Here is a 23,111-nt window from a genome sequence, read left to right as displayed (position 1 = left end):
ATTTAAATGGTACCTGTTTCACCTAATTGCATGTAGGTATATAAATATAAAAATAGTACCTTACTTGATAAGTGATACCTATATATCGGTTTACAGATAACAGCTTACAGCATTATTACAAGTTATAGATGTGTATGAATGTATCCAAAATGAAAAATAGCAATAATCATTTCATCAATTAATAGTTTAGGAAGGCTACATTTAGGCCATGAACATTAAATTTATCTGCATATTTAACCAAAATAAGTAAAGCCAACCCAAAATCTTTAATGAAAACTCATGAAAACCTTAATAATTTTACCATTACGTTACTACAACGTTCAAACTGGGCACTGGATAATGGATAGTACTACGATATCATAAAATTGTTCATTTAGACATTAAGAGTCTCAGGCAGTCAAACTACATCATAAAATGTCAGTTATGTACTATATTATGGTATTAATAACAATAACCTATTAAATATACAGAACACAAGTTGTTAGTCGAATCAAATAAATAAATATAATATAAAACTTTTAAAAATTGTAATAAAAAACAAATAAATGTAGTTTTCGTCATTTGTTCATCATGTTTTGGTGCAGAAATAAACTATAAACTTCAACATTGAGGTTGATTTCTGGTAGCAATTTCTGGATCTGATTGGTACTTTAGGTAGGTCAAAATCCGAGTAAGATGCAAAAAGGATTGAGAAAAACTAACGTAAAAAATTCAAAGAATTTGAATACAAAATTGATTTTGTTTTTTAGTTTTAATTCAAAAATGAATTATCACAGAAACTTAAAATTTGGAACAAATATTTATCTTACCATTTAATAGACATAATATATATTTTAATTTTGTTAATATTATTTACATTTATGACGAAAAAAAATTTGTTTCCTAACTATGGATTGAATGTGGTTAAACACACAATGAACTAATTAATTATTATATGGCAATTTAAAAATATCAAAAATACATTGGCATGATTTTTTTATAGACTTTTGAAGTTCAAATTTTAATTTAATTGTATATTTAAATTATTACCTATTTTATTAAGCAATTTAAATATAATGACATGTATAGCTTAAAATGCATAAGTTCATAACTCAATAATACTAGAATATTGCCTGAACAAAATTGTAGAAATATTGTGGCACATAAATAGCATTATAGCCAATAGTAAATGGCAATAGATACAAATAAAACATTTACATAATATGAATGTGATTTATCAACATGTAATACAAAATAAACATGTAATTAGATGTAATTTATAAATTATAGAGGTAAAGAAAACTTATTTTTATCATTTGATAACAGAAATTGGTCTTAACATTACTATCCCTTAGAAGGATAGTTCCTTCTTACTAATCCCTGCCTCATGACAAGTGTCCACCACATCAGTGACATTTTTATGCAACTCAGGTACTTCTACCATTAATATTGTGAGATACATCATATTATATGACATGAATGTCTAAATCATCTTGAGTCAATTTGAATTGTTTTGCAACAGCCTTTAAAAAAATAAATACTTATTAATTATTTATGAACAAATTGACAACATTGTTGATACTATACATACTTGACGTGCCAAAAATTTCATTAACTTTCAATTCACCCAAGCAAAATTTGCAGCAGCTGACATGGCTTTTAAATTATCTTGATCTTCATTGGAATTGATACCAGCACAAGATAATTGTCTGTCTTTAACTTCAATTTGGTCCTGTTTCATAGCCTTTTCCATTTCCAGTAAAGCATCTTAAATACATTTTTCTTTCCATTACTATTTACTACTTGGTTTATTTTTATAAATTGTAATTAGTATAATATTCAAAATTATTTATTTCTCAATAACCATTAATTGCCATGTATTTTCTATATAAGTTTTGAAAATATCAGTTTTACTTTTTAGTTCAATACTTGAAAATAAATTATTTTTTAACTTACAAAACTGTTCTGACAGCCCAGATTTAGATACACTGAATCCCAGCCAATATTCATGAAAGATGCATTTTAATTGAACAAAGAACATGCATTAAAAAGTTAAAACATGCACTCCAAAATGTTCATGTAATGTATGCAAGTATAACAAATTATAAGCTGTAACTTCTTAATATCAGTAACACCATTGTAGCTGAAACTGCACAATCTTATAATGTAAAATTAAACATTTTTAGAAATTAAAATTTGTAGACAACTGTCAACCAACATTATATTTATGTTTTATTGTTTTAAGAGATTTAGACATTGAATTAAGAATTTAAGTAAAATCGTGAAAATATAACTTAAAAACTAATTAAATTGTAAAAATACACATAATATTATAAAATATAAAAAATGTCATAGAATACATAATGTTCTCACCAGTGATGTAGTCGTAATTTTTTTACTGAGTATACGTTTTAATGTGCTTGATATGTAAACGTGGGGGGCTTCTCCCCCCCCCTCCCCAACCACTAAATATACTACGCTATTACTAATGATATATTTATAATTACATACACTTTACTACTACCTTACCGCAATTGAGTCTCTATAGTTTACAATCATACTCCTAAAATATATGATTATACATTTAAATTGTTTATGATTACCTATGTTAATTTCTTAACCCCTCTATCACCACTTCTTTTTAAGTCAAAAAACCTAAATATTTATTAATATTTATAGTCTTAAATGTATACTCGGTAGTATATAAATTAGGTATCACAACTTTGAATGATTAAAAATAAATGAAAACATAATTTTTTGTAGATCAATTGTTATATTTATGTAATTATTGTGTGACACAGTGTAGGTACATAAAATAATATTTTTTGACAAAATTATTTTCAGTAATGCATGTGACCGTGAATCTCGGCGTCGGCTATCGTTATAGATAAGCTTATAATTTTAGACGTATGATATATATATAATAAATATAGATCCATGCAATGAAGTTAAAAATAAATGTATAAAATGTAAAAATAATAACAGTTCCTAATGAACATGATCACAAGGAAATATGTTTGGTATTATTGGTTATTCGTTAATACTATTTATATTATTGATTTATAGCTATACAGTATACCCGTATACCTGCGTATCACAAATTATATTATAAGTATACGCATCAACCAAAAACTGGAGAAGTCGTTATACACCGTATACCCGCGTATACGCCCCACTACACCACTGGTTCTCACATTAAATATCATATGACCACTAGAAAAAATATGGAAAAGCATCTTAATCTGGGCTTAAGACATACAAAATATTCACATAGAAATGTACTGATCAATGGATTTACAGAGATGACTCGAACATATTAAGATTCATTAGAGACAAAAGCTGAACAACTATATAATACAATATATAATACCAGTTGCCATTTGGTGTCCAAAACATCGACTTCCAGAATGTATCATAACAGATACTTGACCAATATTTTCAATTCCCATTTATCATAAACTTCATAAACTACTTGTATGTCTGAGTAGTAATTGCCTGCTCCTAATGTTCCTAACTATAAAAAAGCAAATAAATATTAAAAAATTAAAAACAATAATTTTGTTTAGCACTTAAACCAGGCATTTCAAATAAGTAATCCTCGGCTCATTTTTTTATGGCTACTAAATACTAATATTAATGGATAATTATGATTTTATAAAATTAATTAATAAAAAAATATAAAAAGGTGGGCAAGTAGGTCACTCTGCTGTACACTGTTATAAGTGGGTCACAGTGATGGATGGTGTTAAATTTAAATTCAAAGATGTAATATCATTATACACAAAAAATGATTCAGTGCACACTAAGACTAAGCCAATCATTCTCAGTTACCATTTAGGTAAATACGTAATTAATAAATAAAAGTATTTATAATTAATAATATAAATTATTGTGCCTCATAAGATAATGAAGTTTGCCATGCCACTGACTAATTGTTTTTGGTGATCTAACTGTAAATAAAGTATATTTACTTAATTACATAGATCCTTGTTTTAGATTTTCAGTCCTTAGCAATAAAAGTTGAATATTAATACATTTTTTAAATACAAAATCATTTTTAAATTTAAATTTTGTTAAATTTTGTCAAAATTGAACTATAAACGCTTGAAAAAAATGTTGCACATATGTGTTTACAATATTTTTCAACTTCCAAAGTAACAATATATCAGGGGCCTTATATTAAATTTTCAAGCTTTTTGACCAAACAAATACAATATTATTGACATTTTTAGAAAAATAAAACTAAAAAAAATTAAAAATTGAAAACAACTCAAAACGAATCAAAATATTTTCAAATTTGATCAAGTATAGGAATTGATAAAATAAACATATGATATAAATTTCAAGTGTCTACAATTTTTCGTTTTTGAATTACAACAAAATCAGAAAATCGCTACATAAAAAATCGAATAAATATCCAATCTTGTAAAAATATGAACTTCAAACGCTCATAAAAATTTAATTTGACTTTCTGTAAAAAAAATAAAAACGTTATTGTAAAATCACTCAGAATCTATAAATGTAATTTAGTGTCCCAACTATGTTAGAGATAAGTATACATTATTTTATTTTCTGTCTTATCTTCTATAAAACTGTAATCGAATAAATATTCTATGGTATTGTAAGTAATGAATAAAATATTATTTTTTTCAATACATTTTTATGTGCAGTCCATATATTAATCAATTTAATATAATTAGCTCAGTTAATACTTTGAGTTTGGCATGCCTGACTTAACTATGCAATATTCTTAATTAGTAATTTATCTGTGCTAAACCTTGTTTTCTAGCCATCATGCTAACATTAGACAAATCTGCATTCAGCATTCTACCATTTTCTTCACAATGTTCTTTGTATTCATCTCATGCTTAACCTGACATAAATATAATTTTTTTTAAATAATATTTCAAATTTTAATTTATATAACCTAACCTTAGATACCAATCCGTCCCCATTTCAAGGGCTTCTTTTAAGTCGTTTGCATTCATCGGTATGATTCCTTTTGATCCTACCCCAACAGGAATATGAACAAACATGCTATGAACTAATTGTTCCTAAATAGCATTGGGGTAATATTATATATGATAATATTTTGATGGTAAAAATGATATTAGTATTATAATTTATAATATAACTTTGATGGGCTGGACATCTTTTTCAAATAAGTTTGTCTGGAGTAATGGTACACCACAATTAATGTCAAATCCTACACCACCCGGTGAAACAATTGATTGAGAATCATCCAAAACGAGTGCAACCATATTTCTTAAAAATAAAATGAAAATTATAAAAAGAACAATTAATATTGATGCTAAATGAAAACTTATACTGAACATAAGCATATTGCATATCTATAAGTGAAATCAATTTTCATGAATAATTATTATAATTTGTATGTATAATAATATAATATAAAAAGCCCAGTAAGAACCATTTGGAAATTCAACTACAGTGAAGTGTACCATAACACGATTTATCGATAGTGTACTATCGAGTGTACTCTTGATTATCTGCTCTGGAGAACAAACCATGTACATGATCAAATGCAATTAACGTACAACATACGTTATCAGGTTGTCGGTTAACCCAAAAAATAAACATAAAAGGGGTTTTCATTTAATTTTCCTTAAATACTACGTATATAACAATACAAGATTTACATAATTATAATTTTTAATAATTTTATTATTGAATTTTTGTTTCAATTTGAATTTAGCTGATTATTTGTGGAATTTGCTGAGCCACCCTATTACGCGGACAATCGAGAGTACACTGTACTTCCTTACAGATTAAGTAAAAAATTACTTTACACTAACCTATAGAAAATCCATAACCAGAGTGTACATCTGAAAGTCCTATAGATTTATGAACAATGCCAGGAAACGCAGCCACATTAGCAAATTAACTCCAGGTTTAACTCCAGGTAAAAATCCACAAATCATTTCTGGTCGACATGCATTTTGTAATTCTTCCAACATAAGTTTTTCCAAAAATTAACTAACATAAAATACCTCTTCAACCTATAAAAATGAACATTTTCTAATTAACACCAAAAACTTTTTAAGCAAAATCCATAGTTACCATCCACATACTTACCCTCATATTTGGTTGAAATACTTTCTTTATTTCACATTTATATGGAGATTTTTTCTCTAGATATGCTAATTCTTCATTATATGCTCTTACAACCATTTTGTTTCAATTATAACTTAGTAGTTAGTTTCACTATAATACAGGTACTGTACAAAATAAACATTTTATTATTATATGAGACTTATATCATATAATATATAAATATATTATAATATTATATTAAACAATAAACATTTTAACTAATAACTGTATAATATGAATCATAAATTACAGAAGTAAAAAATATTAATTTTAAATCGAATATTGAGAATCGAGATTCGTGATTATACATTATCATAATAACCTGAGATCATAATATCACAGAATAATATTAGTATACCTATGGTCTAAGATAATAACAATATCTATTATCATCCGTGATCCGTGTGATACGATGAAAAAGACATACATTTTCCTTGTTTTTTTTTTAAATATCGCGATTTAGGAAAAAGTTAAATTTTTATTTTACATATTCATAACTAATTTGTAAATTAAAATATCGTAAAAAAACCAACAAGAGAATACAGATAATGTTCTTACATTTAAGTTTGATAACAGTGGCGTAATTATTGGGGGATATGGGAATATATCCCCACAGAGCCTTTTTTAAAATAACTTTTATAATATTATTGTGAGCACTTGCTATAAAATATTCTAAGATTTTAAAATAAAAATTAATGGACAATGGTTATCTATTACCACAGTTAAAAGAAGTAACTGATACAAACTTATAACTTACGACTTCTGATATAATTTTTAACCGCCTAAAATTTACCCGTCTTAACCTTCTTAGTATAAACACAGAATAAATAAAAACTGTTAATATTGTTAATAATTATAATTTTTGTAAATTACATAATATGACTGTTATAGTATAACTGTAATGCCCATAAAAAAAACTCTAAAATACCCTGAATAAAATGCATTTATATCCTACAATACTTGATGCATTAATTTTTTTTTTATCTTTCTTAACACGGGATAAAACTGTTAATTTTGTTAATAATTATAATTTAAGTAAATTACATAATATGACTGTCATATTATAACTGTAGGTAATGCCCATAAAAAAAACTCTAAAATACCCTGAATAAAATGCTTTTATAATGATATTCAGTGTTTGATTCAAGCCCCCCCCCCCCCTTGGTAGTTATAAATTCGTAGTTGTAATAATATGAGTAAATAATAATTATAAGTCATCGTTCAGAATGGCCTTGGCACCGTCAGTTTTCGTCGTATACACCAGTGTCAGTGTGAAGAACGGCCGATCACCGTGATTACTGATTACTAAAAAATCGACCAGCGATTAGGTACTAAAAAATCGATAGACGATAATGATATGAATAAAGCGTCGTATACACTATATAGTGTCAGTGTGAAGAACGGCCGATCACCGTGATTACTGATTACTAAAAAATCGATAGACGATAATGATAATAAAGCGATAATGGTGACTGTAATATTATATCTATGTATTTTATATATTGTGTAGGATAACTTTAAATACCTATAATACATTATTTGAAAATAAAAAATTTGAATTCCGATTCTTTTATTATTTCCTTACTTACATTTTTTAGCCTTTGTTCATATTTATTATTTTAGATTCTGAGTGGAACGATGAATGTATTGATTTTACAATGATGTGTTTTTTTTTATTTTTTTATTTTTGTGTCTGTCATCACCTTTTAGGACAGTTAAATTGCTTGGATTTTCTTCAACGGTAACTTTTCTGATAGGAAAGTGATTCTAGTTGGTACTTTGGGGGGTCAAAAGTAAAAATTTCCCAGTCGTTTTCAAAAGCGACGCGAAAAACAAAAGAAAAGTTAAGGAAAAACGGGAATTTTTACGCAAAATCTGTTTTCGAGAAAATCGATTTTGGTTTTTGGTGTAACTTTAAAACAAAATATGACTGTAGGGACATGAAATTTTGACTAAATGTTTATATTAGCATTTTCTATACACCATAAAATTTTGAAAATATTTTGACTCTTTTTGAGCGGTTTACGGACATTATCAGTTTTCAATTTTTTTAGTTTTTTTTTCTATAAATATCAATAAAATTTTATTTGTTGGGTAAAAAAGCGTGAAAATATTATATATAAGGCTCCTGATGTATCGTTCTACTAGCAGTTTTTATAAGTATTTAAAGTTCAAATTTTGACAACATTTATCAAATTTATAATTTATTAATTATTTTGTAGTTAAAAATGTATAAAATGTTTAACTTTTATGGCTAAGGATTGAACATTTAAAACAAGGCTCCACGTAAATAGGTTATATATAAATTACTTTATTCACAATAATATCATCAAATATACTTGGTAATATCATAGGCTGACTGACCGTTTTCGCTCAGAATCGTTTTTCTTATAAAATGATATTATATCATTGAATTCAAATTTAACACCATCCATTACAGTGACCCACTTGTAACCTACTGTACAGCTGAGCGACATCCACTTATCCACCTTTTTAACTTTCAACTGTGGTTGCAATCATGACAAATTGACGCGTCCCGCCGTCGGCGTTTGCGTCAGCGAGTAATTCCCGCGCTCGAACGCTGGCCGTTTGTGACCCGCCCCTGCTGATAATATTTTGTCCCTCGAAATCCGTCGCACAAAACAGCCCGTAGGAGTAACGGACGCGGCGCCTTCACCGCCGCATCAGGGTCGGGACAATGTCACCAACCCGACATACCAAACGGTAGCGCAGACAAATTGATAAGCTGAAACGGGCACGCCGTGTATCATTTATAATATGTTATTTTTCCATCAGGCCCGTTTCAGACCACCCCCGCTGGCCTGTAAATTGATTAATCTTTTGATCGCCAGCACTGTTAAAGGTCGGACGCCATTTTCTCATTGCGCCAATTCGCCGCGTCGTAGACAAAGACCACAAACAACTCCGGTTCGTCGATCTTAAGGTAGCCTGTCCGTGTTTTGTTTTACCGGTTTAATTTTTTTTTTTCCATTTGTCAATCGTTTTTTTAACGTTGTAATCTCGGCGTGGCAACAGCGTTCGGTTTTCGTTGTTCGTTTTCCCCCGTCGCGTCGTCCCTCGTTTGCATTTCAACTTTGAGCGGTGCTCGTATCGCCGTCGTTCGACCTTCACTCGTTCGTACCGCAATGGCCGCCGTCCGGCGATCCGCTCGTTAACGAGTTTTGTTATTTTTTTAAGCGACCGAATTGTTTCGCGCGATTCGCATAACACAACATATATATTTTTGAGTGTACAACGCTTAATTCATCCGCCAACTTTTCATTTTCACCGGACGTTCATCACAAGTAATTATTCGTTTGTTTGTTCTGTATATTAATTATGTCGATCATATTTTATTCACAATTTTATACGTAATAGGCGTTAAGATCACCCTACACGGTGTGTATAAATATTACCACGATAATAGTATCGTATTCATAGTCAATACTTAAGAATTAGTATCACTTAGGCTAATTTTGATCATTTCAAAAATAAAAATTTGTGGTTATGACTAAAAGCAATACTTAAGGTAGGTATTGTCCTCCAAACTTAATTTAAGTAATATTTTTTCTTTTCTCAACCCAAAGCATCGTTTATGAACCTCTTATGAGTCATGAGTATAGCTCAAGCAATACGACTTATTCTTAAGCATAGACTATGAACACGTCCCTTAGATATCGTTGTCGGCAATGTCGATTTAGGCCGTCGTTTTTAGAGAAAATGCAATATACTTTATAACCCACCAAAATATCCAAGTAAAATCCAAATCTATTTTGTTTTTTCCAAAGTATGGTAACAAGGTGTAGGTGGGTACAATTAATTTTGTACACATGAAGTCGGTGGGCCCAGTGCTAATGTCCCATTTGTCCTTGCATAAATATAGCACTGCCTACACCCACATGTTGACATGTGTCGTCTCCGTGGATTTGCGGGGCCTGGTGAAAAATAATTTTTTTATATAACAGGGTTCTCTTCCTAAGACTTAACAAAATACACAAAATGGCTGTTGGAACATAGTTTGGTTAACACTAGGGTCCCTTGATAATTGGTTAAATAAAATAGTTTAATAAATAAGTCTCCCTGATTTCATGAATTTGTTACAATATGAATTCTACCAATTATAATACCACAAAAGGCGTGGGGGTCCTTTGAAAACACGGGGCCTGATGCATGGATACACTATGCCTCCCTTGGACCGACCATGCCGTCTTACAAATGTAAAACAGTTTGGTGTGGGTAAGAAACACTCAGGCTCTAATCCAAGCTAAGCAACCAATTTTTCACACTATCTATTATGAGGAGAATATTTACTGTGCAACTGGTTATTATTTTCATCATATTTAGATTTCAATTAATTAGTAACTGATTTAAATTTTTTTATTTGTAACACAACTTTTCTTATACTAAAGTAGACGTATAATTGTTTCTAGCTAGGCTACCTATATCATTTTGTTTGTTATGATGATTGATTTAGATTGTATAGTTGAATATTGTAGGTTAATAACTATTATAAATTAATTAGTAACTGATTTAAATTTTTTTATTTGTAACACAACTTTTCTTATACTAAAGTAGACGTATAATTGTTTCTAGCTAGGCTACCTATATCATTTTGTTTGTTATGATGATTGATTTAGATTGTATAGTTGAATATTGTAGGTTAATAACTATTATAAAGTACAATGTATAATGTATTTTTTAGTTCTAATAGTATTCTTAATATTCTATTAGTTATTGTTAATTTAATCATCAGTTATAACTTAGAACATTACATTATTTATTTTCTAGATAAGATGGGTGTATGTTTTATATGTGATACAAAATTGTACGGTGAACGTACACGGGTGTGTTCAAGCATTACACCACATAGTAATGTATCTTACCCAGAAAAAATTGCTGAGCTTATAGGAGATGAAGCTGTGGTTATTGTAACCCCTAATGATTATATATGCAAGAAATGTAACTCACTTTTGACTCATATGGACAAGACGGAAAATGATCTGAAACTTGTTAAAAATGCAATGTTGTCATATATACAAAAGAAATATGGACTATTGCCTCCTGATCATACTTTTAAGGATGTTAATGTAAGGATAGAGCCTAATTAGAAATAAGCTACATAATATTAAATTGTTTTATAAAAAAATATCTTTATTTTTTACTTAGATTGTCAATGGACACTTAGAGGCAGAGGATCAATTAGAACAAGGTCAGCGTAAAGTATCTAGTGGTCTGACAATAGGAGTTTCTTCTACTGTAACTACTGCTGCCCTTGTTATGCCGGTCCAAACTCCATTAAAATTGTTAAAAACACAACAACAACCACAGCAGCAGCAACAACAACAACCACAGCAGCAGCAACAACAACAACCACCAACACAACAAGAAAACACTAACAAAATGAAAGTATACAAATGCGGCTTTTGTACATTCCAATCAAAAGATCTTGGGCATGTTCGGTATGTACATTATTTAATATTATTTTAAAGTTATTATTTATAATTTTATTGTAGATTCCACATGCGCAATCATGTGAACAAAAAGGAGCCAGAAAAACCTATTCTAAACCAAGCAACGGATAAAGAATTAACCCCAGTAAGTATAAGAAAAAATATGTGCTTTTACTATATAAATTTAGTTCTTATGGCGACAATGCAAAAGGGCATAAGCGACATTTTCAAAATTATTCAGGAGAGCCAAAAAACTAATTTTTAACAATAATTACATTTTGTAGATTATATTTTTAATTTAAAAAATATGATAAGAATAAAAAAAGATAAGTTATACTCTATTTAAGACAATTGTTCTTTCATTTTTTTTTAGTTCAACATTAATATCAGTGAGAATTGGGTATTATTATATAATTTGGTGCCCCATTAATTTCCTTACTTAAAATTTTAGTACTAGTATTTTGGCGCTTATGTCCTATTAATTTTCTTCTTTTTGTGTGAATATTCACACAAAAATTATTAATTATTATAAAACACAAATATAGTCTATCATAATTCATTTTCATTGATAATAATATTATAATTTATAATCATTAATCGTAAATAAATGATATTTTATTTTAATAAAAAACGTAGTTAAATATTCTCTTTAGAATAAAAATGTTAATAACTTCAATACTTCATACAATATTGCATTTTTAAGATTACGACATATTATTTGTATTATTTTTTATTATTATTATTAATTTTTGTCAACCAAACAGATAACAAAAAATGGTTTTTTTACATAAAATGTATTATTAACTATAATAATAATGTTGTCGCCTAGGCCCCATACAGTAAAATCCTATGGCGCTTATGCTAACATTTAAAAGTAAATGTCGCTTATTCCCTATTTATACACATACCTGTTAATTAATTTACATTTTTTGGCGCTTATGATTAAATCTAAATTTTTGTTTTATATCGTATCGATAAATGAGTAAGAGCAATCGATACAGAATGACGTCGCTTATGCCTTAATTACAAAAAGTTGATTTCATAAAAAGTGTTGCTTATGTCCTTTTGCATTGACACCATCAAATTATGTTAATGCTCAGTTAACTATAATCAACTTAAATTGTATTTTGTATCATTGAACCATATTACTGTGTAAGAACACTAAGAACAGGATAAAATACAAATTTTCATTATGAATATCGTATTTGGTTGTTCCATAAGATCATAATTTAAAAATATTTTATATTATAGTACTAATGTTTTTATTTATTGACTTTTAATTGTAAAAGAATTTCTTTCAATGATACAATATTTATTATTAATTATGTAACTCATTTACTTTTATTATAATAGATAATAATTTGAGACACAATTTTGATTTGATCTCTTAATTTATATAAATTAAATTAAATTAAATTAAATATTTTATTTCATTTAGGTACCGCAACAGAAGAGGCGAATTTATAGATGTCAAGTATGTTCTAAATCCTTTAATTGTCGAATTGATTGCCTTGATCACATTCAGAAAGATCATAATCAGTTAACTCCATCAACCTCAAATGCAGTAAGTGAAAAATTCATATTTTAACAAATCTTCATGTCCTAATTATTTTAATTTACTTATAGAAAAGAGGAACTGAAGATTCTTGTCCGGTTATAACTAAAGTTATGAAACCAGAACCACCCAAGACTCAAGAAAATAATCAACAAGCAGAGTCTCCTATGGACGTAGACAAAAATCAACAGGGTAACATCAAAGGAACTGTTGACATGGATATGATGTTGAATGACCATGTCCCCTCTGAAGGATCTGCAGATGTTGAACAAAAAGAAGAAACTGAAAACTCTCAGGAAGATAAGACTGTAAAAGAAGCCAAATCGGAAATAAAACCTGAGCCTGCACATGAAAAAGCTACTGAAGAAGAAGAAGATACAGCTGCGCTTGGACAAGAAGAAGTTGATCAAGAAACTCCTGACAGTATTAAGAAAGAATATGATGAAGAAAATGAAAATGTGGAAAACAAAACAGAAGACTTGGACATAGAATCAATGTTAGCCGCAATCCATAATGATAATCCTAACAACAATGAGGATACACAAAACAAAGCTTAAGATTTATACAACTTAAATTGGTAATCAATTTTATATTTCTAAACCCCAGTTTCATAATTTAAAATTTATTTTTCCCTTAAGATTTTTTTATATATTTTTTTATCAATAACTTAAGAGGCATAATTTAGGGAACAATATTATTTATCATAATATTAGATATTAAACCACTATATTTTTTTTTCATTAACTATTAAGATAAGGAGTAAATTTAAAAACAACTCTACAAAAGTTTGATAGATATTGGAATACAAATAATTCTATAAAATGTACTACTTAAACTATACAATAACTGATGGTAAGATATAAATTAGATTAACTTAATGCAATAATGTTTAAAAAAAATTACCAAATAACAAACATCATCAAAGTAGTTAAGTAAATCAATAATTATGATAAATTAATTTACAGTATAAAATAAAAAATGAACTGCTAAAAGTACTATATATATTTAGTTAAATGTTCCTAGTAATTTTTAATTTTGTTCATTATTTGTAAACTATTATATCTTAAATGTTATTTCAATTACAATATTCAAATCATGACTCCAAATATTCTCAAAAATTATTTATAAGGCAAGTTCAAAGGAATCATTATATGCATGGATCTTCGTCAAAGTATAATTATTATAGGTTAGTTTTTTTAGTATTCTAATAAAATTTTAAGCTAATTATTAATTTATAGTTAACTATTTCAAATTATTATTTTAAAAACAAGTTCTTTTAAGCATGTATTTTGTCATAGTATTTTTTTTAAGTTTGAGCATAATTAATAACTAAAATTGCACACTACTTATTTTTGTAAAATTTAATTCTAAAAGTAATTTATAAAAAAAAATTTAAAAATGAAAATAATAAAATATTAAATTCAGTTGTAGTTGGTAATTAATTATTTTTAATTTATTCTATCTTAAATTCCTAAATATTCAAGTTAATAATCTTATAATAATATTATTACATTTAAGATTTTAATTTAAAATTGCGTTAATATTTTTAAAATTAGTTAGTTCATTATCATCTAAATATGCACAAGTATTTGACAAAGTGTAAATTTTTAGTTTGATATATCCTAGTTTCCTAAGTTTAACCTTTAACAGTAATTATTTAATTCTGGTAACTTAAATAGATTTTTACACGCTGAAACAAAAAAGTAATTCATAATTTACAATTTTATTATTAATTTATTGTTCTGTGTCAGTATAATATTAGATGTTACATTTGTAAGTTCATATTTCATTTTGTTCAAACTCATAATTATTTGTAAGACAATCTCATAACATCTATATCCATGTCTTGGTCATGTATTATTTTAAGTAATCTAGTTTAAGAGTAGTAAACAAATAATATTTGGTAGTTTGTAATATTACATTATACTTATTTATACATCTTAATCATGTTTCTTAAATATACTTCACTTTAATTTTTTTTAATTACTTGTTTATTGTTATTCCTAGTCATTGCTCAACTCCTTTTGGATGTACCACACTGTGGAAGCAATGTCCTTTTAAGTTTAAATTATATTATATTTTAATGTATAGCCATCCCACTCAGTATTACCTGTGAGATTCGCTTGTGATTGTTTGAGTAGTATATTATCAGGTAGGCAGTCTACCTACAGTAGATCCCATGTGATTTTTATGTATGTGTATAATTTACCTCTAAAGTCTCAAAGTTATACCAGGTTTGACGTTTTTACTTAATTTAACCTACAGAAGATTAATACAAACTCCTAACCTAACTAACTGTACAAAACCTGTTGAATAAGAAATAAAAACACTGGAAAAAATTGGTTCTATGGTTTAAACTCGAGAAATTCTGTACTAAAATACATACAAAGGCCGGTGTATAATATATTGGTTGCTATTGGTTACTTGGGCATATTTGTTGATTTGTATTATTGTCTTTTGTCTATAATATCTGATAAGTAGTTCCAGAGTTTAGTCTGTGTATTTATATAGTTAGTTTGTAGATTAGACCTCTGGGATGAAGTTAAGTTAATATGTACAAAGGGTTAAATTTGTTTTTTATTTCATTCATCTGATTTTAGTACGGTAAGGTTAAGATGGGATTTTGTATAAATTGATTATATTAAGTAAAAACGACAAACTTGGTATAACTTTGATACTTTATAGTTAAATCATACGTACAAACATCACGGGGTCCGCGATCTCCGCAGGTAGATTGCTTACCTAATAATGTACTGCTGGCTGCTGCGTATCAGAATTTTTATTCCGGGAAACGGAAAAGTTAAGATAAATTTTGAATACTATACACCAAATATTAAATAACGAATTGAACAAAGTTTGAGTCATATAGAGTTGATACATTTAACGGGCAACGAAGTGCACGGGATCATTGTTGAGGGTAATCTCTGGAACTACTGAACGGATTTCGAACATTTTTTCAACAATAGAAAGCCACATTCTTCATGAGTATCATAGACTAATTTAAAAAGGGAATTGATCACCCCTGGTAGGTTCTCAAACAGGAATTTTGAGATTTACGATAAAAATTGTTTGTTAATGGTTGCCATGGGTTATAGGAGTTGAAAATAATACTGATTTATTATTATTATTTATTATTACGTAACAAGCCATTATTTATAATAATTGATAACTCCTTTGTTTATTAAGTTAGAGAATCGATCAAATGCCATAAACCTTCTCCGCAATGAGCTTTTCAATTAAAAAATCATAACGATCGGTTTAGTAGTTTCCGAGAATATAGGCCTCAAAGGTTTTCATTTTCACATTTATATATAAAGATTATATATAAAAATAACTATCCTCTTTCATTATACCTAACCGTATCAATTTCTATTTTAAATTAGCTACTGAACATTTTTGATATACTTTAATGCGTACATAATATAAACCAATATTTTGTAAAATATAAAATCAAAATAGTCAATTAATAACGCCCAAAAAAAGCTGTGTGTATATTTACTATAGGGAAATAATCATCTTGTAGGCTGTTTATTGTATCATAATATACGAATTAATATGTACACACAACTTGTTTTGCACCATATACTGTACAGCCAACAAGGTACTGAGAATCATTGATTGTAAACATCAATAATTGTTGTTAGTTTACACCTGAACAATATTGCAATGGTTGGGAAATGTTAGCTGGGTTATCAAGTGATCTATAATAGTAGTGAGTAGTGATCTGATTCTATGTTATTTACAACTATTATTCTGTAGTTCATTTTTTTGGTTACAAAGACATGGAAGGATCCATACCCTCTAGTTTCTACCAAAAATAGTCTTTAGACTATTCTAAATATATAGACTATACAAACTAGACTATTGAATGTTTTATCACTAAAATATGTATTTACCTCATATTATATTTTAATTTGTACTTTATAATTGGTAACCTAACTGTTTCTAATATTAATATATTTTATTAATATGAATGATGTGTTTAAATTTTAAAGGACCATACTTTAAGATCTGGATTACGATGTTTCGTTAGAAAACTGCTTTAACAAATTTTTAAAAAGAATCTCAGTCTCTTTTGCTATCCCAAGAATTTCACGCTGAGAAAAAAGTAGATAGAAAAATGCAGAATAGAAAAAGATCCTACTAAAATTGTAATAAGTAGTACAAGAGTTTGTAGTACTCATTTTGAAGATGATTGTTTCAATAATACTGAAGTATAGAACAGATTGAAACCAGGCACTGTTCCATCATTGTTTTTAGATGATGGTAAGAAAAAATTTAATCATTTGTTATTTTATTTTGTATTACCTTTTTCTATAAGTAATTAGCATTATATTATTATAGTTTATGTAAATACAAGGTTTTATTTTGCTACTAGCTAATCCTGTGCACTTTGTAAATGTATAAATGTATAAATGTATCAACTCTATATGACTCAAAGTTTGCATATTTAATATTCGGTCTATAGTATTCAAAATTTATCTTAACTTTTCTGTTTCCCGGAATAAAAATTCTGATTCACAGCAGTACATTATCAGATAGGCAATCTACCTGCGGTAGATCGCGGACCCCGTGCTGTTTGTACATATGATTTAACTCTAAAGTATCAAAGTTATACCAAGTTTGTTATTTTTATTTAATTCCACCTACGGTGGATTAATATTATCAATTTATACAAAATCCTATCCTAACCTAACCGTACTAAAATCCGATGAATAAAAAAAAACAAATTTAACCCTTTTTAAATTAGCCTATTTTCTTCCCAGATTTCTAATCTACCCACTAATTATATAAATACACAGACTATAACTATACAGACTAAACTCTGGAACTACTCATCAGATCTTTTATATATATTGACTAAAGATAATAACACAAATCAACAAATATGCCCAATTAACCAATAGCAACCAATATATCATACACAGGTGGATTTTCCTAAAATTCTCTTTCATATAAATCTTCTCCGTGAAATACTCTTTCGTTTCAAAAAAAAAAATCAAGAAGATCTGATAAGAAGTTACAAAGTTTAGCCTGTACAGAGATTTTCATTTCACATTTTTATAGTTAGATATTGTGGAAACGTCTCATTAAGTCTAGTTACTTTCATAGTTCTAGCTTTATTAGAGCTTTGGGAAAGATTAGACTTACGCTTTCGTGGCATAATTCTTAGTACGTGCTTTTTCTACACTTCCGAAAAATACAGTATGGTGGTTATTATTATGTTTATACTTTAAAAATGCTATTCTTGCAAACAATTCTAATTTACTAAATAGAAAACAAAATCACGCTTCCGTGATTGATAAATTGTATTTTTATTTTGCTAAACTAAATAATTATAATAATTGTTTGAATGTTATTTATTTTTAGCCAGCGACTATTTCTTACTAAAAAAGGTATAGGTATACAATTTACACATTTTTTATAATTAAAATTAAAATTAAAAAATGCACACGATTTATCTTTATAAATTGTAGCCTATGTGTTATTCTGATGTATAAGCTATATTATTGTAAGGTTTCATTAAAATCCATTCAGTAGTTTTTACGTGAAAGAGTAACAAACATACTTACAAACTTTCGCGCTTATAATAATAGTAGGATATAATGTAATAACTTTAAAAAAAAAAAAAAGAACAATATTATAAACTTCTTACGATTTAATATAAGAAAAATAAATAAAGCTAGCCCATGCAGTAAAAACACTAGTACATAAACACAATTCCTTTTTCTTTATATTAATATATATATATATATATATATATATATATGTATATATTTTTAATAATGTTAAGTTGCAATTGGCAATCTTTTATAATTCATTAAAACATTTTGATTTTAATTTATGCCATATTAATTTTCAAAAATCATTCCTTAATGACCGCAGCAAACCTTACCTATTTTTGTTGGTTAAGCATGCTTGAGATAGTAATTATTTTCCTTCTTAAATCAGTTAATCTATGATAATGACTTGGGAATGTTCTTTTAAATAATCTTTAGTAAAGTTTATTACTCCATGGTAGTACAATTTTTTTCATATTTAAATGTGTAGATCATATTTTTATATATCAATGTATGTATGATAATAATAATATAATATACTGTATAATATGTTTATACCAACAAAAAAAAAAAAAAAAAATAAAAATTGATTACTTTTTATTTATTTGTTCCTTTTATTAAATATTAAGTATAATTATTTTGGGTCTTAACCACCTAGTACCGGCCTTATAACTATGAAAAAATAAAAAAAATATATGTTCGATTTCTAAAATATGATGTTTATTTAATTTTAACAGATATAATAGATACAAGAAATATTCCATCAACAAGTTCCGTTGCCAATATATGGTTTTTTTGTGCAAATAAACATCTTGTTCATCTTCAAATTATGTTGCAAATGTGGAATCCAACAAAGCGCCCTTATTGGTTTATATGGACTCAATTACTCGTAAGGTTTAAAGTATAATTAATTATATACATTAATAATATTATATTTAATTATAAGAATAATACATTTATTTTCTTCAAGAGACCATTGGAGTCCCCCATGGCTACGAAACAAACTTCCTTCCATTTTTCTCTGCTTTGAGCTACTTAATTAAAGTAGATTACCATTAGTTTCCTTTTGTCTTATAACCTTGAAAAAAAATTATTTATTCTATCAAAAATATTTTGTTTTTGTTTAAAGTTAAGGAAATCTATAATAGGAATAATATAATTAATAACCTTTTGTGCATCAGATGTAATTAGTTTTTAGATTCTGCAGAGGGCGATGAATATTTTGGTTTTACAATGATATGAATTTTTTATACTTGTATAAAAGCAATTTGTGTCAAATTTATTACAACCTAAATATGAGAACAACCAAGTTATAAATATAAGAACAATTTTTTTTAAGCATTTTAAGCTTAAATGTTGACACAATTTGTCTAAATTACAAACATTTGCAAATTAGTTTATAGTTAATGCTCAAACATTTAATAGAAGGTTCCGCATAAGTAGTTCTTGCTAAAACCCAAAAATCTATAAATAAATAAGAACAATTTTATTTATGTATATTTGAAGTTTAAAAATTGACAAAATTGTATATTTAAATGAAGAATAAAAATGCAATTTATTTTGTTGGAATATTCCCGTGTATGTAAAATATGAAATACTGCCCCAGAATCATTTTAACTCATCGTTTCATATGCATATAATTTGCATTTAATATCTTCTAAAGGCCACATTTTCAGAATCACACTAAGTGATCCTACATCATAAATATAATATTGATTCTAAGCCAGGGATAGAATAAAGGTTTTATTGTGCTGTATATTCATAGCCTATAATCGTATGACAATTATTGTACATTATAATATTTTTCATTCTAGTCTCTAACAATAGTATTTCCTTCATTGACACTATAGCAATTGTTACTTATATCCCCTGCGTTAATGATTAAATTATGAAATTAAATTTTTTTATATGATCGTTGCTCACAACCCGATAGTACAGGTCCATTCATATTATCACCACTATATATTATTTTATCACATGATGTATAGGTACCTATATTTAAAGTGATGTGTTGCATTTTTGGTAACTTCTTCTATACTTCTTATAATTTGCTGCCGATTAAAATTCCGGACTAATTTTTAAATTTCCATAGCAAAATTTTCAAATTTAAAGCAACTGAAATTGTCTAGTATTCCAAATTTTTCTGCATCATCACTTAAATGTAGTAAGCTATGAACATTGTAGCTTATCATATAGCTCCCATATATAAATTTAAATGTAGTCAGGAAATGCTGAATCAGTTTCCTAGCAAATTACAGATGAAAAGTTATTAAAAAAAGAGAACAAAGTATGGTAATGGCCACATTAAATGTTGAGAAATTATTGTATTTTTCATCAGACAGACAACGTTTTATAACAAAGGCATCTGTGTATAACAAAATTTGCCTAAACTCTGTTGGTTTTAATTGCTTATAATATTTGAGAGACCTAGGTTTTGTTTGAAACTCTTGAGAAGTATTTGTTCCGATTCCAAACAACTTGAAGGATACAAGTTTTCTAAATCTCATACTATATTTGTCAAGATATTTTATCAAATTGTGAATAATTATTCAATTTTGTTAAATGTTTATGTTCACAAACATTTAAAATAGAAAAAAACAAAACCACAGAATTCAGGTATTTGATTAAATTGAATAACTTTTTATAAATAATTATGTATGTTTTACTTAGTGTTGTTTATTAATTGTTATATATTATTACTTATAATAACAATTTTTTATTACCTAGATCATAAAAAAACTGATTCCTGAAATAACTTCTAATGAAAGTAAGTTTTTTTTTAAATTTTTGACTACAATTTATTATTTGTAAATTATATTTTGCTTGATGTATTATATTATATTATTATTATTATAATACAGTTTAGTTTACATTATTTTAATTAAATAGGTAACTATGTTTTTCAGTATCTTCTTCTGATCAGAGTTGCTCTACAGAAGTTAAATCAAAAAAGAAATTATTTATGATAAATGCTGATTGTTTTGGTAAATTCAAATATTGAATGAGTTATTTAGATAAAATAATTGTTTTTATAAATTATAATAGGTTCAGATTTTTTTCCTATTAAATATTAATATACTTTTGAATCTCGAAATTATGAATCACAAAATAAATTCTTAAATGAAAATAATTATAGTGATTGTAATAACTTTAATTATTTGTAAGTTTCCATAAAATATATTAATTGTAATTTATGCATTATATTTTTCTAGATGCCTGATCTGTTTTATCAATTACCAGTATTTAAATAACTTCCTTCATCAACTTATTATGACATTCTCAGTGGTGGATGTGCTGGTAAAATTATAGGACTCATTAATTTTATTTTAACAACCCAAATGTATTATAGTCTTTATAATTTAGAACATGAATCACAATTTGTTCAAAACCATCATAAAAGGACTTCAACTAAACAAGTTGATCAAAACACTAGTATAATATGTACATCGAACATCAGTATTTTTTTTAAATATATAGTTAATTTTAATTAATAATTTATAATTAAATTTATTTATTGTTTTAATCAATATTAATTGTGCTCTGGTTTTCACTCTCCAGGATATTTTCAAACACTATTGTGTGGCCAATCTATCATAATTAGCAAACTTCTTGAGAGCAAAGCAAATTGATAAACCATCAAGCAGAATACTTCACTTTTTTGTCAAAGTATAAGAAGTTATTACCAGCTGCTAATGAAACCAATTAAAGGAATTATAAAATTAGTTGAAAAATAGAACTTTTGTTGAAAACCTAGTAATATTAAGTGATTTTATTTATAAGTTTAATTGCAAGCTCTTATGACAATATTATAAAAGTTTGATTACTCCTAGCAATATTGTATAACATGATTTTCATTTGATGTACAGTGTATTCAATATAAAATTATGGAGGGCAAGATTACACAGTACTATGGAGGAGAATTCTAGAACACATTATAACAGATAAGTTGGGCTGTGAAATTAATTTCACTGGAAAAAAAAAGAAATAACACTGATAGAAATAAAATTGGCTTTGACAAACTATACCGGTTTCAATGTATTTTAGGCATCTAATGTTGTTTATAATATTTAATCTCTAGTCGGCAGTTATATAACAACCATTATTTTTATAATTTAAACAATGTTGTATAGGTTGTCCTACAAGGATTTACTATTATTGATTTATCATCTGTATGATGAAGACAATAAAATTATGTTTTTTTTTTTATGTATTTTAAAATACAACACTTATTAATTTAAAATATATTATATATGAAAATAATTATTACTATGTGTGTTTTTTGAAACGCGGGATTAATTAGTGCAGCATAGATGATTTCACAGGATTACTTTTAGATACTCAATATCACGTACAATATGTCTTCAGTGATATCAGTCAACAGGTACCACCAACTTTTAACACCCAGTTATTTAAGAGATATTTTTGGGGTTGAAAAGTAAATAAAAGTAAACC

General features: G+C 27.1%; 1 protein-coding gene and 1 long non-coding RNA gene across 3 annotated transcripts; one reads left to right on the top strand and one right to left on the bottom strand.

Annotated features, from left to right (window-relative positions):
* Nucleotides 1–942: 942 nt before the first annotated feature.
* Nucleotides 943–6,317, bottom strand: LOC132936701 (uncharacterized). Its single transcript, XR_009663521.1, has 7 exons — nt 6,076–6,317; nt 5,796–5,999; nt 4,912–5,244; nt 4,757–4,852; nt 3,350–3,493; nt 1,571–1,746; nt 943–1,502 (listed from the first exon to the last, which is right to left on the bottom strand). It is a non-coding gene; the product is annotated as an uncharacterized LOC132936701 (long non-coding RNA).
* Nucleotides 6,318–8,740: 2,423 nt separating this feature from the next.
* On the top strand, nt 8,741–19,632 carry LOC132934949 (probable inactive protein kinase DDB_G0270444). Of its 2 annotated transcripts, none has more exons than XM_061001383.1 (7): nt 8,741–9,398; nt 10,882–11,180; nt 11,260–11,552; nt 11,607–11,688; nt 12,982–13,107; nt 13,170–13,675; nt 17,094–17,107. In XM_061001383.1, exons 2-6 carry the CDS (start codon nt 10,887–10,889, stop codon nt 13,653–13,655), a joined length of 1,281 nt encoding a protein of 426 aa, XP_060857366.1. In that variant the 5' UTR covers nt 8,741–9,398; nt 10,882–10,886; the 3' UTR covers nt 13,656–13,675; nt 17,094–17,107. The 2 variants fall into 2 exon arrangements, with proteins under 2 accessions (XP_060857366.1, XP_060857364.1); XM_061001381.1 differs by lacking the exon at nt 17,094–17,107 and adding an exon at nt 19,397–19,632 and having other exon boundaries at nt 8,742–9,398.
* Nucleotides 19,633–23,111: the final 3,479 nt, after the last annotated feature.

Source organism: Metopolophium dirhodum, chromosome 1 (assembly GCF_019925205.1).
Source record: "Metopolophium dirhodum isolate CAU chromosome 1, ASM1992520v1, whole genome shotgun sequence".
Taxonomy (NCBI): domain Eukaryota; kingdom Metazoa; phylum Arthropoda; class Insecta; order Hemiptera; family Aphididae; genus Metopolophium; species Metopolophium dirhodum.
The sequence above is the reverse complement of the archived record's forward strand: the minus strand, read 5'-3'. Positions and strand labels throughout refer to the sequence as shown.

Coding starts and splice junctions, on each gene's coding strand:
- LOC132934949 (XM_061001381.1), top strand. CDS start 10,887: ATGGGTGTATGTTTTATATGTGATACAAAATTGTACGGTGAACGTACA. Junction 11,181..11,259: donor ATACTTTTAAGGATGTTAAT/GTAAGGATAGAG, acceptor TTTTTTACTTAG/ATTGTCAATGGACACTTAGA. Junction 11,553..11,606: donor AAAGATCTTGGGCATGTTCG/GTATGTACATTA, acceptor ATTTTATTGTAG/ATTCCACATGCGCAATCATG.